A 17,335-nucleotide genomic window follows, 5' to 3' on the forward strand; every position below is an offset into this window, starting at 1 on the left:
CTTGTGGAAATACACCTGATAGCAATAACTTAAGTGAGGTGGTGTCAGTAATAAACTATTTGTTCATCTGAAAAATATCTTTATTTTAATCTCGCTCTTGGATTTCTGTTTAGCTGGGCATAGAATTTGAAGTTGAATTCCATGATTACTCTCTGGTAATTTGAAAATGTTACTTTATTGATTTCTGGCATTGTTGTGCTTTGCCATCTGTTCTCAGACCAGTTGTCATCCCCATGTAAATAAACTGTCTTTGACTCTGTGTGATTCTAAGATATTCTTTTTCATACACTACAGTTTCATGACTGATTTTGTTTTTTAATTCACATTTTATTTTAGAACAGTTTTATATTTATAGGAAACTTGTAAAGATTTACCCATTTACCTCACACTCATTTTCCCTACTATTATTATACAGTTGTATGGTACATTTTATTATAATTAATGCACAAATATTGATAGGTTTTTTTAAATGAAAGTCTATACTTTATTAGGATTTTCTCAGTTTTACATAATGTCTTTTTTCTGTTCCAGGATCCCATCCAGGATGTCATACTCCATTTAATTGTAATGTTTCCTTAGGCTCCTCTTGGTTGTGACATTTTCTCGGACTTTCCTTGTTTTTGATGAACTACACAGTTTTGAAGAGTACTGTGCCGTTGTGCCATTTTGCATTCCCACCAGCTGTAAATAAGAGTTCTTGCTGCCATATACTCCCAGGAATTGGTATTACCAGTATTTTTTTTTTTTAATTTTAGATTTTGGCCAGTCTATAGTTGTATGGTGGTATCTCGTGTTTAATTTACAATTCCGTAATGGCATGTGATGTTGGGCACCTTTTCATATGCATGTTCTCTGTTTCTATAACATCTTTGTTGAGATGTCTGTTCCCATCTTTTGCCTGTTTCTTTGTCATTTTCATATTGTTGATTTTTTTCCCCACAGTTTGGATACAAGTCTTTTATAAAAGATGTATTTTGAATATTTTTCTCCCAGTCTGTAGTTTGTCTTTTCATGCAAATAGCAATATCTCTTTTTAGAGCAGTTTTTAATGTTAATAAATTCCAATTTAGCAAAATTTTTGCATGGCTCATCATCCCTTTTGCATTTTTCCCCAAAACTCATTACAAAACTTTAATCCTGTTTTCTTCTACTTTTATAGTTCTATGTGCTACATTTAGTCTTATGATCCATAATGATTTAATGCCTGTGATAGATATAAGGTCCATGTCTAGTTACTTAGAAACTTACCTTGCTTGGTGTTTTCTCAGCCTCCGTGATGTATGATTTGTGCTTGTCATTAGTATTGAAAAATTCTCAGCCATTATGACTTCAAATATTCCTTCTGCTCTTTATCTTCTTCTTCTGGTAATCCAATTACCTTACATATTTTATACCTTTTGAAATTGTCCCACAGTTACTGAATGTCTTCTTTCTTTTTTCATTCTTTTCCCTTGTTGCCTATCAGTTTCAGAAGTTTCTATGACATATTGTCTAGCTTACTGATTCTTTCCTCAGTTGTGTCCAGTCTACTCATGAGCCCACCAAAGGCTTGCTTGCTTTCATTTTAAATTTTAAAATGTTTAATTTAGTTTAATTTATAATTTTGACAACATGTATTCAAATTACATGTTCATTTCTGTTACAGTATATTTAATTCCTAGGGTTTCCTGTCCATTCTTAAGAGTTTCCATGTCTCTGCTGAACAGTGTCCATCTGTACTTTCATGTTGTTTATTTCTTCTTTAGAGCCCTTAACATATTTATCATATTAATTCAAATTACTTGTTTGATAAACCCTTTATCCGTGTCATATCAGAGTCTTGTTCTGAGGCTTGTTTTGTCTCTTCAGACTGTTTTTTTCTTGTCTTAGTTCCATATAGATTTTCTTGTTATAAATTGGAAATGTACTATAAAGAAATAGGTATTGAGGTAAATACACCTTTCATGTGAGAATTTATGTTAGTTTGACTAGTAGCTCGGCTTTAATGACTGCTGTAGCTGTCAGTGCAAGAGGCTGCAGACGTTTTGAGTGCCCTCAGTTTTGTCTCCCTTCTTGACTTTGGGCTTCCCACAGACCCCTCCTCAGAGTCTGTCTGCTGCTGTTTCAGCTGTAATGCACTGTTGTCATACTGGAGCCCTAGTAGTGTGGTGGAAGGATGTGGGGGTGGCCAGCAATCTATGATTGGATTAGATCTCAGTCTTTTAGTGGGCCTGTGATCTGGGCTGTGACCTTCACTCTTTCATTCCTCATGCCAGAATTATAAGATCTTTCTTGCATATTTACCATGAGGACTTGGTGGTGTTTCTGGAGATAAAATACATGAACATGTGGGGGTGTCCACAAGATTGTGGCCCCCCTTGAGTCTTCTTACTCTCACTCAACTTGACCATCACCACAAGAAATTCATAAAAATTACCATACAGGCATTTACTCAAGTGTGTTATTCCTGTGGCTTCTGCTCCAGGGAAGCAGATCTTGGCTGCGACTCTCTGAATTCACCTGTTTCTCCAGATTTCCAAGCGGCACTTTACTCTGCAACTTCAGTCTCCTATGGATCCAAAAAAAGTCATTGATTTTTAATTTGTTCAAATTTTTTTCCCTGCTGTTAAGTAGAAGAGTGATTAATTCTAAGCGCTTTACATATTGAAGCCAAAAAAAAAAAGAAAATCGAGCTTTTTAGTCATACTCCTGGGGAATTTATACTTCCTTAATCTAAGGATTAGTTCACCAATTCTGGAAATTTCTCAATCATTATTTCTTTAAATTTTCTTCTGAAATGGTTTTAGATGCATATCAAATGTTTTCATTGTATCCTTCATGTCTTTTTTTTAAAAAAGTGGAAGTACAGATGACATACAAATTATATTAGTTTCAGATATATAACAGTGATTTGACAATTACATACATTATGAAATTATCACCTGATAGTTGTAGTTACCATCTTTCACCATACAAAGTTATTATACTATTGACTATATTTCCTATGTTATGCTTTTCATCCCTGTTACTTTGTTTTATAACTGGACATTTATACCTTTTAATCTCCTTCATCTATTTCCATAACGTCTTTTAAGCATTCGTATTTCCCACTACTTTATCATTCTTTCCTGTATTGTAGGTCAAACCTGTCTTCACTAATTATCATTTCTGATTTTTCTAATCTGTATAAGCCATCCATTGAGTTTTTATTTCAATCATTCCATTTTTTATTTTGCAAAACTTTTGTCTTATTTTCTCCCAGAGTACCTTATTCTTTTATTGTGCTTTGGATATCTTTAACATGTTTGCTCTTTGTAAACAACTTTCATATTTGAAAACATGTGGTGTTTTCTTTCTGGTAATTCTCTTGTCTGAATTTTGGGGGATATATTTCTGCAGATTTGGTTTTCTCTCACTCATGGAAGAGTTTTCACTTACATATTGTGTATTTTGCATCGGGGACATAATCACGGTTGTGGTTTCTGAACAAAAATGTTACTTGTTGCTTTTTTTTTTTTTTGGTTTATTCTCTCTGCTTCTGTCTGGTGCCTCAAGTTCACTGGCCTGGAAGAGCTCTTAGGCTACTTTCTTGGCTTGTAGAGTTCCCAGGCATTATGGATTGTTTACATTTGGATTCCCTATCAGAAATAAGACCCATTATTTTTTAGGAATTTTAAGTTAGACTTACGTGCCTTCACTGTGGGCCCAGACTGAGACAGGCAACTTCCTTCTGTTGTCTTCTGGCAGTGGGCTCTTCAAGACCCTGTGTCCAATGGACGGGTGTGGGAGGGGGAGTATGGCTCAGCTCCCCTCACATGCGGAGCCACAGCCTTGCCTTCAGTCCCGCTGAGGCTGCTCAAGCTCTCTGTGTGTGGATATAAACAGTCCCCACCGTTCCCACCCCTGTGGCTTTGCTGGTGTCAACTCATGCAATGACGATGTTCCTTTCAGTTTCCTCTTGGATTTTTTTGTTTTGGAAGATTTACTATTTTGTGAGCTTACATTTATATTTAAAAATACATTTGTTTGCTTTCCTCCAGAATTTCTAAGTATTGTCTAAGTAACTGTCCTTGGCAGGACAGTTTTTGGTGATGGATCTGCTCTTTTACTTGAACCATAGTATGCCTAGTACGCCTCCTGTGCATTATCCCTGCACACTTACTGTTTGCCATGTGTGTTCCCTATTTCAGCTAAAGTTTAGTTTCCCTCTGTCACCTCTGTTTCCAGTCTCTTCTGTAACCGACTTAATCTCTTTGTGTTTTTCCTCTGTGCAAAATGTGATTATCTCATGCCTTGCCTTATGACAGCAACTGTTTTTTAGCTGGATCTGTTTTGTTTCTTTCTGTGTCTAATTTATTAGACATGTAATCGTATTGTTTTGGTTCTCAGTTTACTTATTTAGCTCTGCAATTTCCCTTTAATTTCATTTTCGTTATTTTCTAATCTTGTCTTTGAAATTATGTTTAATTGATCCAAGACTTTATTAAGTTACATAGGATAAAGACCTCATGGGAAGCGGGCCCTTCCTGTTGGGGCTGTTTCCCAGACCATACTTCGTATTTAGTTGTGCCTACTGCTTGCCTTCCTTTTTTCCTTATATTTGCTATTTTTAACATTTTATGCATTTACTTACTTACTTATTTATCTACTTGTTCATTTGTTCATTCACTCAGTGCCATCCTGTGTTCATATAGTTGTCATTCCAAAATTTTTCCGTTTTGCCCAGTCTTGGGAGAGTTGTCCACTCATAATTTTTAAGTGCTGTAATGGTAGTACACTGTTTTCCATACCCTTCTTTCCCTATTTGTGGTCCTTATTTATTTTTCCTTAGTTTATTAAGCCAGTTAATAATTACTGTGGAAATATTAGAAACATCAACTGACCACAAACAAGAAACATTACTGCCTTTACACCATGCTCCTGACTTTTCTTCTTGAATTACTTTGAATTCACCTTTTTTCCCTTTTGAATGCACCTTTGCACCAATTCCACCCTGAGGGTTCTTTAGGGACCCCCTTATCTCTAGCTCATGTCTTTAAAGGACCTTGATTTTGAGGGGATATGTAACAACTACTTCCTGACAAAGTTCACTGGAAAAGCCCGATGGACGCTGAAGCTGTACGGATTTCCTGTCTCAGGCACTTGTGTGGATCTGGCTGTGCAGGCAGTTGTTTGCTTTTAGCTCAGTCAGAGATAACCTGTTATGTGTGCTTTATTTGTTGTAAACAGTGAAGGCATTGCTTGGACACTGATTCAGTTAGGATGATGGCTTAGGCATAGACATAAAGGGAAATTTATTTTGCTGTAGCAGGAAGTTCAGATAAAGCTTGATTCATGGCTCACCCTGTGCAGCGGAAGCGTGTCTCTCTCTCCTCCTGCTCTCCATGATTGCCCCCACTCCTGATGCCCCTCCCTCCACTTCCCAGCTCTGCAAACTCGAGGTGGGGTCTCTCCTGTGTTAGGTTCCACTTCCCAGGCTTTGCTCCTTCAGACTTGGGTCCTTGAGGGGGGAGACAGGGAGGCCCTTCCTCTTAGAGAAGTGGAAGCAAGTCCTTGCAGTCTCAGCTAAAAGTGCTCTCTTGAACCCCATCCCATTCCCTGAGGAGGCTGGGGCAGAGCTTGGGGACAGAGTCCACCCAGCAGGCACCAAATGGCCACAAGGTCAGGGTGGGCCACTCCCCCCCAGGTGATCCCTTTTGTTTCTGCACACACAGGCAGCTTGCAGTGGGCCTGGAACGGGGCATTGGATATGCACAGGGCAACAGGGGACAGAAAATTGGTATTGCGCAGATCAAGGACCTAGCTAGGGGACAACCTTGTCCCTTGTTCACCTGGCATGCACACTGAACAAAGGAGTCAGCCTGATGGGCCAGTTGGCACCATTTATTATGACATGTCTCACCTGGGATTATGTCAGTAGGAATTATCCACAGACCTGTTGGAAGGAAAAATTATTATATATATATATACAACACTCTGGCCTTATTTTAAAAAGTCCTGAAGGCTTTCTCTGCATTGCTCCTAAAAACAGTATTCTAGACTTATGCAGGATCAACTTTGGTAGTTAAGAATAAAAGAGTTCAAGATCACTTTGAGGAGCTGTAGAAGCAGGTTTTCCAAGGATTGCAGCCTCTGCCTCATGGAGCTCTGGAGTGGTATCTACAGCATCGAGCTCTTCAGTGCAGGGTGCTGTGCTTTAGAGGGCCACGGTATAAGCCATTTACTTTATTTGTTAGTATTTAACAGTTTGAAATAAGTATATATTTCTCCATAGTTCAGCTGTGATTGAGGAGTTCCAGAACCTTAACTGGAAAATAGTGATGTTCCCTGGCTAAGCCCTCTGGGAAGCTGGATAAGCTGGTGGAAGGAACCAGCCTCCTGACCTTCCAGGAAACAATGTTGCACACATTCTTTTTTTTTAATTTTTCAATTTTGGTATCGTTAATGTACAATTACATGAGCAACATTATGGTTACTAGATTCCCCCCATTATCAAGTCCCCACCACATACCCCATTACAGTCACTGTCCATCAGTGTAGTAAGATGCTATAGAATCACTACTTGTCTTCTCTGTGTTGTACTGCTTTTCCCATGTCCCCACCTCCCCTACTACATTATGCGTGCTAATCGTAATGCCCCTTTTTCCTCCATATCCCTCCCTTCCTACCCATCCTCCCCAGTCCCTTTCCCTTCGTAACTGTTAGTCCATTCTTGGGTTCTGTGAATCTGCTGCTGTTTTGTTCCTTCAGTTTTTTTCTTTGTTCTTCTACTCTACAGATGAGTGAAATCACTTGATACTTGTCTTTCTCTGCCTGGCTTATTTCACTGAGCATAATACCCTCTAGCTTCATCCATATTGTTGCAAATGGTAGGATTTGTTTTCTTTTTATGACTGAATAATATTCCATTGTGTATATGTATCACATCTTCTTTGTCCATTCATCTACTGATGGACACTTAGGTTATTTCCACATCTTGGCTATTGCAAATAGTGCTGCAATAAACATAGGAGTGCATATGTCTTTTTTCAAACTGTGCTGCTGCATTCTTAGGGTAAATTCCTAGGAGTGGAATTCCTGGGTCAAATGGTATTTCTATTTTGAGTTTTTTGAGGAACCTCCATACTGCTTTCCACAATGGTTGAGCTAATTTACATACCCACCAGCAGTGGAGGAGGGTTCCTCTTTCTCCACATCCTTGCCAACATTTGTTGTTGTTTGTCTTTTGGATGGTAGCCATCCTTACTGGTGTGAGGTGATACCTCATTGTGGTTTTGATTTGCATTTCTCTGATGATTAGCGATGGCACACATTCTTTCTTAAAGAGTTATATCTGCACATTCATATGTCACAGAGTATCTGTTAACCCCTTAAGAAAATAAAATGCTAACATCTAGACATTTACCTTCTGTCTTGCCAATGGGTTTCAGCCCTGGACAAGTTCAGGATTTAGTGAGGACAAAAAAAATGACAGTGGGATGTTCTTGGGGTGAAAGAGTTTATACCCAACTTTATTCCCATGGTAGTAGGTGAATCACTAGAATCCCGTCCACTCAGAGTGAGTCTGCATGCAGCAAGCCAGTCTCTGCCTCTGGGCCTTTCTGCCCCTGCAGTTGTCTCAATCTCTGTTCACAGCACTGCCAGTAGTCCAGCCTCTGCTCTCCTGTAGCCGTGCAGCCGTGTTGCCCAGAGCACTGGGTGGAGCTCTTTATATAGAGTCAGTAACAATGTATTGTCCCCACATGTGTAGTGGGCAAGCCTACCAGGGCCAGGTGAGAATCCTGGCCATAGGAACCTTCACTTTCTCTGCACTTTCTAAGCCTGGATTTCAGTGAGAATAAAATCAGCATAATGATATACCACCTGCAAAAGTGGGCAACTGATGAAAAAGACATGTTGCTAGTGTGGGCCAATTCTATGCCTTTTCAGTACCTCTGTACTACAGAGACTCATTTCTGATCAAACAGGGATAATTTTACTACATTTTTGGCACTTCGGTTGTGCTGCCTGTTTAATCTTTGCAAGTTGCTGGTGAGATGCCAACCACTCCATTTTTATAAATAGGAAACAGACTCAAAAAGCTCAGTGACTACCCCACGTCCACACAGCTCATAGTAGCAGAGCCCAGGTCTGTCTGTGATGTCTAGACTTTTCACAGTTGTACCCTCAAGACAAAGACCCTGGGCAATACCAGAATAAGAAGGGCTGGAGTGGGGTTCTGTGCACCGAGAGGGCCAGCTCCCTGTGTCCTACAACCAGGATGTTTTAGGAATGCCAAGCTGCCAGCGGCTTTCAAACTCTTAAGCTTCAGGACCCCTTTACTCTCATAAAAGTTACTCACTTTTTTAATGTGGATTATACCTATCAGTATTTACTGTGGTAGAAATAAAAACTAAGAAAACATTTTAAAGTCCATAAATTCACTTAAATTATAATAAACCCATGTTATGTTAACATAACTCATATTTTATGAAAAATACATTTTTCAAGCAAAATGGATTTATGAGAAAGGTGGCATTGTTTTATATTTTTGCAAACCTCCTTTATGTCCAGCTGAATGGAAGACAGCTGGATTCTCTCATCTGCTTCTGCATTCAATTTGCTGCTGATGTCATATGTCATGTGGCCTCTGCAAAGCTCTGCCTAGAACTTGTGAGGAAATGAGTGTGGAACCAGCTAATAACTTCTAACGATCATGAATAAAATTTTAACTGATCCTCTGACAGCATCTCAAAAACTGAGAGGTTCCCAGACTGTATTTTGAGAACTTCTGTGTGATACAAATACCAAAGGGGAACCGTTTTCCATGAGCATCACCAAAGATCGCTGCTGAAACACTGGGAGTAGAGTTTCATGGTGGCAGAACACAGCTAAGGGGATGGATTTCAGCTTCTATGCTGAGCTGTGTCATTAAGGGCAAGGAGTATGATTTGCTTCACAATTAAATCTTTATGCACCCCTCCTTGATGATAAAGGTGATCTATATTCACTGCAGAACATTCAAACGGAACAGGGACATACGCAGTTAAATTTGGAAGCTCATCCATAATATCCATTATTAAATGAGAATAATGATAGTACTGACTTAGCTGGATTGTTGTCATGAGACTAAAATGAGGAAAAAATGTGTATGTGTCTGTGTGTGTGTGCGCATGACATTTTGGCCATGTTATTTTCAGATATCATGTACTGCTGTCCTGTGGTCAGAACTATGTACTTGTTCCTCTTTGCCCATATTTCTATGGGATTGTCTGCTTTATTTCATTCATTTGTAGGAGTTTATTTTTTATTCTGATATGAGTTTTGTCAGACCTAATATCTCACTGACTTAGGGGAAAGTATCAGTTTATTATTCTGAAAATTAGGACAAAAATATGGTTGGTGTAAAGATTAAATTAGATAAAAGAAGTAATCCTTGTTATAAACTATACAGTGCTATCCAAATATGATTTTATATTACCTAGCAATTCTCTCTGAGAACAAGAATTTTGACACAGATCTATTATCTATTATCTTTCAACATCTGTATAAAAGTGAAGAAAAAGGAGCTATGCACAATAATGTTGAATAACATTGCTGTATAACTTCTAGAAGAAAAATTTCTATGAAAATGTGAGATAGCATGCTACAGTTTGTTAGAACAGCTGTACTCTAAAGATACATGATTTTTCTGGGAGATTGATTTTTAAAAGCATGGTTGCTTAAATCTAAGTATGCTTTTATCAAGAAACTTTATTGAAGTATGATTGACAAACAAAAAGTTGTACACATTTGAAGGTTATAATTTGATGAACTTGGGGGTAAACACACCTGTGAAAGCTTCACTATAATCCATGCCGTAAACACAGCCATAACCTCCAAAAGTTCACTACTGATGTTTGTTTAATTATTATAATTTCTGAGATAAGAACACTTAACATAAGATCTACCCTCTGAGGATTTTTCAAAGCATACAATACAGCATTATTATTTCCAGGCTGTGTGTCTCACAGGAGACCTGTAGGAACTGCCCATCTTCCAGAACGGAACCTGCACCCTTGGACTACTCGCCCCCCTCTTCCCTTCTCTGAGGCCCTGGCACCCACCATTCTACTCTGTGCTTCTAGGAGCTCAGCTCCTTTAGATTCCTTGTGTAAGTGGTTCCACGCAGTATTTGTCTTTCTTCATCTGTGTTACCTCACTCAGCTTAATGCCCTCCAGATACCTCCATGCTGTCGCAAATAGCAGCATTTCCTTCTTTTTTAAGGCTGAGTAATATTCTGAAGTGCTCAGATTAAAAAACAAATGAGAGTATTAGACCAGTCGGCTGAGGGGTGCTTTGCCTCCCGAGGCCCCTGTGATTCCATGATGACCGAGGGTCCCTCCTCTGGCTGCGTGGCCAGGCTCAGGAAGGAGTGCGGGTCCTGTGGGAGGGCTGTGTGGGTGTGAGCGGCCTGAGTCCATTTTGCAGCTTGTGTGACACCGCCCTCTCCTGTCCCGCTCCAGGAGGTGGTTGGGGATTTGTCATCTCCCCAAAGAGAAGATTGAAACCTGCAGAAACCGAGTGCCTTATGACTACAGAGCTAAGATTATAGCCCAGAGGGTCCTTCGCTGGTGTGGGGTCTGCCCTGCCCTTCCTGCTGTCCTGGAGGGTGGGTCAGGGCAGGAATGCCCAGGTGGTGGCCTGAGGGGCTGGAATCACTGAAAACCATGCTCAGATCCTTGCTGCTTCTGTTCTTTGGGGGACCGGGGCACCTCTATGCAGAGACCCTTGGGCCAGGGTTTGTGGCTAGGATTTGGAAACATCATTCCCCCACCAAGAATCCCAGCATTTGAGCAGTATGCCTTCCAGCTTGAGGAAAGAGACTGTTGAGTCCAACTTCCTTAGCTGATTTGTTATTTCACACAAGCCAGTGGCTTTGGTGTCAGTGGAGGACATTCAGTTGAGAGAGAAGGAAGTCCCATTCCTGGAGCAAGCAGATTCCGGGCAGTGGGAGTGGAGTCCCTGCATGCACTGCCAGGAACATCCTTCTACCGGAGCCAGAGGGCCACCTGGGTGGGGCCTGCAGATCCATCTGTGGGCTTCCTAAACCAAACGCTTGGTCGCTGTGCTGGGTTCTCCATTGCACGCTGCCTGTGCAGCAGTGCGCAAACCCTGAGTTGTGACCATTTAATGCAGAGCGGAAGTCCTGCTGTGGGCCTCTTGCAGAAGATTTGCTCAGAAAGCAGGGTGCTGTGGGTGCCCCTGAGGGGTCAGGAAGGGAGTGCAGGAGGCTGAGGGTCGGTGCACACCCAGGGTGTAGGAGACCTGGTGGCTGCAGACCCCATAGGCCCTGGGTCACCTGGGCCACAGTGACCCAAGATTGGAGGGCCACTGAAGGGTGCCCAGGAAGGGGTGCCAGTGTCCTCTGCAGGCAGGTGGATGGCCTTTGTGTTTGCAGCTCCAGGAACTGGTTGCCAGGTCTTTTCTAAGCAGGCTAGGCTACTGTTGGACTGGAAGATTCTTTCCTATGTCGAACTGAAACCCACCTCCCCAGTGCCTCTCCTCACTGCTCCTGGTGCTGCTGGTCAGAACTCCAGGTCAGCCTGAGTCACTGGCTCCCCGCTGGAGCCCCTGGTGGGCCAGGAGACAGCCACAGCCTGGGCTGCCCACCTGTGGTGGCAGGGCAGGCCCTGGGAGCTGAGCAGGAGCGAGGTCTTCAGGGGCGAGTGGTGCACGCAGTGGGCATGCAGGAGTTGTGTCGTTGGTGTGTAAGTGAAGACTTGTCCTTGGAATTCCACCCCTCATCCCTCTTGGTAAAGTCTGTCCCTTGTCATGCTCTTGGAAGGTGCCCTGTTCCTTTCCTCTGTGACACTGTCACCATCTGTAATTATACATGTATCATTGTTGGATTGTGCGATTCCACCCCCTCCCCACAATTTATATTCCAGGAGCTTAGGAACAATGTTCAGTTCCCACTAAATGTGTCAGTCTGGCATCACTTCTGAAACAGGAAGTGCTCCAGAAGCATTTGTGGAATGAGTGAATGAGTGAATGAACACCTGGCTGAACTGTGGCTTGTAGAACGGGTTTGTGTGCTGCGCTAAGGGCCTTAGACTTGATTGTTTGGGCAGTGCAGCTGGAGGAGGGCCGAAAGCCCCATCTGGAGCCGAGTGGAGGCGAGTCTGTGCGTGGGCGCGAGGGCCCCGTCTTAGTTCTGGCCGTTATAGCAAGAACACCACAGGCTGGGAGGCTCACAGAACACACGAAATTTCTCATGGTTCTGGAGGCTGGGAAGTCCCAAATCAATGTACTGGAAGATCTAGTGTCTGGTGAGCACCCGCTTCCTAGGTCACAGACAGCTGTCTTCTCTCTGACCTCAGTTGGCGAAGGTTCAAGGGAGCTCCCTGGGGCCCTTTTATAAGGGCATTGATCCCATTCATGAGGGCCCCCCTCCTGACCTAATCACCTTCCAAAGGTGCAAGTAGCCCAGTGGTTAAGTTCCAACATGTGAATTTTGGGGAGATGCAAACATTTACTCTGGGCAGGGAGGGACATACACACAGGGATGTGTGGGAAAGAGGCAGGGCACCATGTCACGTGCAGACTGAAAAAGCTGAGAGGCTGCCAGTGGGCGGCCCCCGGATGGGGAGAGGAGGAAGGAGACCCACTCTGGGGATGCAGACAGCAGCCGCTTTGCTGGTTCTGCAGTCTTTCCCTCCCTGGTCTCCATGGAAGGTGCCCCTTCTACCCGGCATCACTGCACACCCAGGCGGTGGCTGGCTTATGCGCAGTGTTGATTACAGTTTGAAATGCATGCGTCAGTCCCATGCTGCTACACACCACGGAAATTCTGTTTCGCTCTAATGAATTTTCAGTCAGAGTGCTGGAAAGAAGAAAGCCTTTTAATTAGGTTGGTAGTAACTGAGCTCCCAAACCACAGAAGCCTTTCTCTCAGAAGATGAAAACACAGATGCAATTAAAAGGGAAGGCCACCTAAATGGAACACTGGCTAATTTTAAACCCATTAAAAACAACTCCTTAATATGTTGAGGCAATGCTTATATGTCCTAACAGAGTTTACTGGGGCTTTCAAATAATATTGGGGATTAAACTGGAACCACAGTATTCATGCAGTTCATATGGATGGCTCTGTTGGGGGACTGGTTGCTCCATACAGGGAAATGTTATTAGCTCCACAACTTTTTCCACCAAAATAACTGGCATGCTTCATTTTGGAAAATGGGATGCGTTTTTTCTGTATTGGCAGGGATATAGGCAGCTTCTGTATATTGGCAGCTTCTTCTGGAAACAGCCTAGGACCCTGCGAGGACATTGTCCCTTGTCCCCGAGCAGCCCTCTCCTCTCCTTGGGGTCCACACCTCACCTGCCCCCAAGTGTCCCCTCTTAGGAGTGTGAGTGGGTGGGGCACTGATGCATCAAGGAATCACTGCCAACTCCTTGCACATTTAACACAGTTTTATTATAGTGAGAAGCAGCGTCCATTTTTCATTTGCATCCCTGCCCTCTGACCACGCCTCAGCAGATGCCATGCTCTTTCTGCTGTTGGGTCTGTCTTTGGGAGTGCCATCAGTGAGCCAGGCTGGGTAGTTCTTACTGGAGGAGCTCATGGTCTCCGCTTCTGGGCACATCTGCATTAGAAAATACATCCTCCTAGGGAGGGTGGCATTTGCTAATTTACAGAGTCCTTTAAGTGGGAACTGAATAAGTGCCAAGCAGTATTCTAACTAGTGCACAAAACCTGCTCCTTTTTCTCGGTGCACACATTCTTTTGCTAGGCTTTGTTGGGCTTGGCCAGCTGTGAGAAAATACTGGTTACATCCCAGGCTGCTGTTGACTAGAATCTTCTCTAGGTACCCTGTGCTGAGGCAAAACCACAGTTGACGCACTATCCCACTTCTGGTTAGAACATGGTCTTGGCACCCTGCTGGATCCCACACGTAGGCAGTTTGGAAATGTGGGAAAGGGGCTCTTGGGCCAGAAAGGTCCAAGTTAATAAATTCACCTCACCTCTCTGAGCCTAATTTTGCTCAGTGGGACAAGATTTACCTTGCAGGTGTGTATTAAGGGCTAGGGCTTCCTGGCAGACAGAGGATAAGAGTCAAGGCAAGCCAACCCACAGTGGTCAGGGAGAGGCATGACTGCCAACACCACTAGCAGATGGAAGGCACCTGGCAGGCCATGTGCCTTTCCCAGTGGATGGAAGCATAAGACATTTATGTTTGTTGAAAACTGTATATTCTGGTAATAAGATCGACTTTTAAAAATTGGAATTTGCACCCAGTTTTTTTTAACTATCTAAGTTATTTTTTAAATGCACAAAGAAATATAAGTGAAACTATTAGCAAGTGTCATCACTGAATGCAGGATTTTAATTCTCCTCTTTATACTTTTCCTTACTTTGTAAGTGCTCTGTAAGCAACGTGTATTACTTCAGAATGAATAGAAAAGTTCAACTTGGAGATGCTGCCTGAAGTGTATTTGGAAGTGTGTGGTGCATTCTAATTTCCCATACTCCACTTGTTCCAACAACCAGATTCCTTTAAGAATAATGGGATCATTCCCTGTTTTGTAAACCATTTATGATTCTTCTTTTTCTTTTTTAAAGGATGAGAAGAACCAAGTTTTAACTACAAACATTTGGCTGCAAATGGTAAGTTGAAGCAGTGGTGGTCCTCACCCATGCATTTTCCTGCTCCTGCTTCCCAGGTTTTTGTGATCGAATTGCAGGGAAGCAGAGGTCCCATGAGAAAAGCTAGGGCTGTCTTCCCTGATGCCACATGTGACAACAGTGAAGTAAAATGCCCTCCCTCTGGATGTATCACACTTCATTCTGCAGAGTTCAGCATATGCTTGTATTTTGCCACAGAGTGATAGGAGGAAATTTTAAAACCACTTCATGTAGGGCAAGTAATAAGATGTAGATCTGCATTTAGATATCCTTAACCTGCATCATGCCTGGTCCTTGGGCTCAGGAGTGCCTGCCTGCCTTGCTCTCGTGCCCCCCAAGCGTACATCTTTAATACTAGAGTGTTGCCTAAGCCAGAGGTTTTCACACTTCAACCTCTAGTAATCCCTGCAAGAAGTTTGATATGCTGTATTCCATTCATGGATTTTTAGGTTTAAATATAAAATTCTAACCTAAATATAATTAAATGCAAATGATGTCATTTCCATTGAATTGAAAATATTGACACTTAAAAATAAACCTATTAGTCTCTATTTTAAGTGGAAACTAAATACCGTAATAATTTGATGCCCAGATCATTCATTTAAAAAATATACAGACAAGCGCTGTTCTGTTTGATATGTTACATTGTCCCTTCTCCTCTTTGCACTTGCATTTCTATTCCACTTTTCATGTAGGATTTATCCTAATGTAATACAATTTTACGTTTGGAAGTCTTTTATAATTGCCTCTGTCTTGGTTCTCTCAAATGTAAATATTTACATAAAAATAATTGCTTCAGATAATAAATGTTAATTTTCTTCTGGATTGATTTAGAATTACAATGATTTTGGCACATAATTCATCAAGGTGACATTAATTCCAAATTTTAATAAATGATTATTAAACAAAAAATTGGAAATGCATGTCTCTAATGCAGCTTTGATTTGAATTAATTTATGTATTCGTAGGTGACTATTTTTCATTACTGGAAATGAGACACTAATGTAGACTTTCACCGTCAATTTTGTAACTTTTGAAAATAGGTGTGGTAATGTATCATTCATAATGAAAGGCATTTTGTGACAGCAGTGTTATTCAACTCCTTGGACTTCTTCCAGATTACTTGACAAATAAAATACAATTTTCATTAGGAGGTTTCAGCTAACAACTTACTCATTTCTCCTTCAGTTTGGTTGAAAGCAAAGAAAGGAATTAGAACCCGCTTGATCTTTGAAAGTGTTTGTCACACAATTTTTTTAAAATTAAGGTATCATTGATGTACACTCTTATGAAGGTTTCACATGAAAAACAATGTGGTTACTACATTCACCCATATTATCAAATCTGCCCCCACACCCCACTGCAGTCACTGTCCATCAGTGTAGTAAGATGCCACACAGTCACTACTTGTCTTCTCTGTGCTACACTGTCTTCCCCGTGACCAACCGCACATGCACCATGTGAACTAATCTAATACCCCCCGATCTCCTTCTCCTCCCTCCCGACTTGCCCTCCCACACTCCTTCCCTTTGGTAACCACTAGTCCCTTTTTGGAGTCTCTGAGTCTCTACTGTTTTGTTCCTTCAGTTTTGCTTCGTTGTTATACCCAACAAATGAGGGAAATTATTTGGTATTTGTCTTTCTCTGCTTGACTTATTTCATTGAGCATAATACCCTCTAGTTCCATCCATGTTGTTGCAAATGGTAGGATTTGTTTTCTTCTTACTGCTGAATAGTATTCCATTGTATATATGTACCACATCCTCTTTATCCATTCATCTACTGATGGACACTTAGGTTGCTTCCATTTCTTGGCTATTGTAAATAGTGCTACGATAAACATAGGGGTGCATCTGTCCTTTTCAAACTGGGCTCCTGCATTCTTAGGGTAAATTCCTAGGAGTGGAATTCCTGGGTCAAATGGCATTTCTACTTTTAGTTTTTTTTTTTTTTTTTTTTTTTTGAGAGGGCATCTCTCATATTTATTGATCAAATGGTTGTTAACAACAATAAAATTCAGTATAGGGGGGTCAATGCTCAATGTACAATCATTAATCCATCTCAAGCCTAATTCTCGTCAGTCTCCAATCTTCTGAAGCATAACGAACAAGTTCTTACATGGTGAACGAATTCTTACAGAGTGAATAAATTCTTACATGGTGAACAGTACAAGGGCAGTCATCACAGAAACTTTCGGTTTTGATCATGCAATATGACCTATAAACCATCAGGTCAAATATGAATATTCATTTGATTTTTGTACTTGATTTATATGTTGATCCCACATTTCTCCTATTATTATTATTATTTTTATTTTTAATAAAATGCTGAAGTGGTAGGTAGATGCAAGATAAAGGTAGAAAACATAGTTTTGTGCTGTAAGAAGGCAAATGTAGATGATCAGATGATCAGGTGTGTGCCTATGGACTAAGTATTAATCCAGGCTAGACAAGGGCAGCAAGACATCCACGGATGCAGAAGATTTCTCTCAAAGCAGGGGGGGTGAGGTTCTGAGCCTCACCTCTGTTGATCCCCAAATTCTCACCTGATGGCCCCCCTGCGACTGTGCCTGTCTTAGGTTGTTCCTCCCTTGAGGAATCTTACCCGTCTCTGGCTAACCAGTCATCTTCCGGGGCCATACAGGGAAATGTAAAGTTGGTAAGTGAGAGAGAAGCCATATTGTTTGCAAAGGTTAGCTTTTTACT

The 17,335-nt window shown here is 41.6% G+C and overlaps 1 protein-coding gene across 1 annotated transcript in view; it reads left to right on the forward strand.

Annotated features, from left to right (window-relative positions):
* CHRNA7 (cholinergic receptor nicotinic alpha 7 subunit) overlaps window positions 1-17,335 on the forward strand; it is a 103,346-nt gene that overhangs the window by 19,324 nt on the left and 66,687 nt on the right. The window contains exon 3 of the mRNA XM_037000694.2: window positions 14,568-14,612. Coding sequence (XP_036856589.1) covers window positions 14,568-14,612 — 45 coding nt within the window. The remainder of the gene's footprint in view (window positions 1-14,567; window positions 14,613-17,335) is intronic.

The sequence above is a fragment of the Manis javanica genome, chromosome 18, assembly GCF_040802235.1.
Source record: "Manis javanica isolate MJ-LG chromosome 18, MJ_LKY, whole genome shotgun sequence".
NCBI classification, from domain to species: Eukaryota; Metazoa; Chordata; class Mammalia; order Pholidota; family Manidae; genus Manis; species Manis javanica.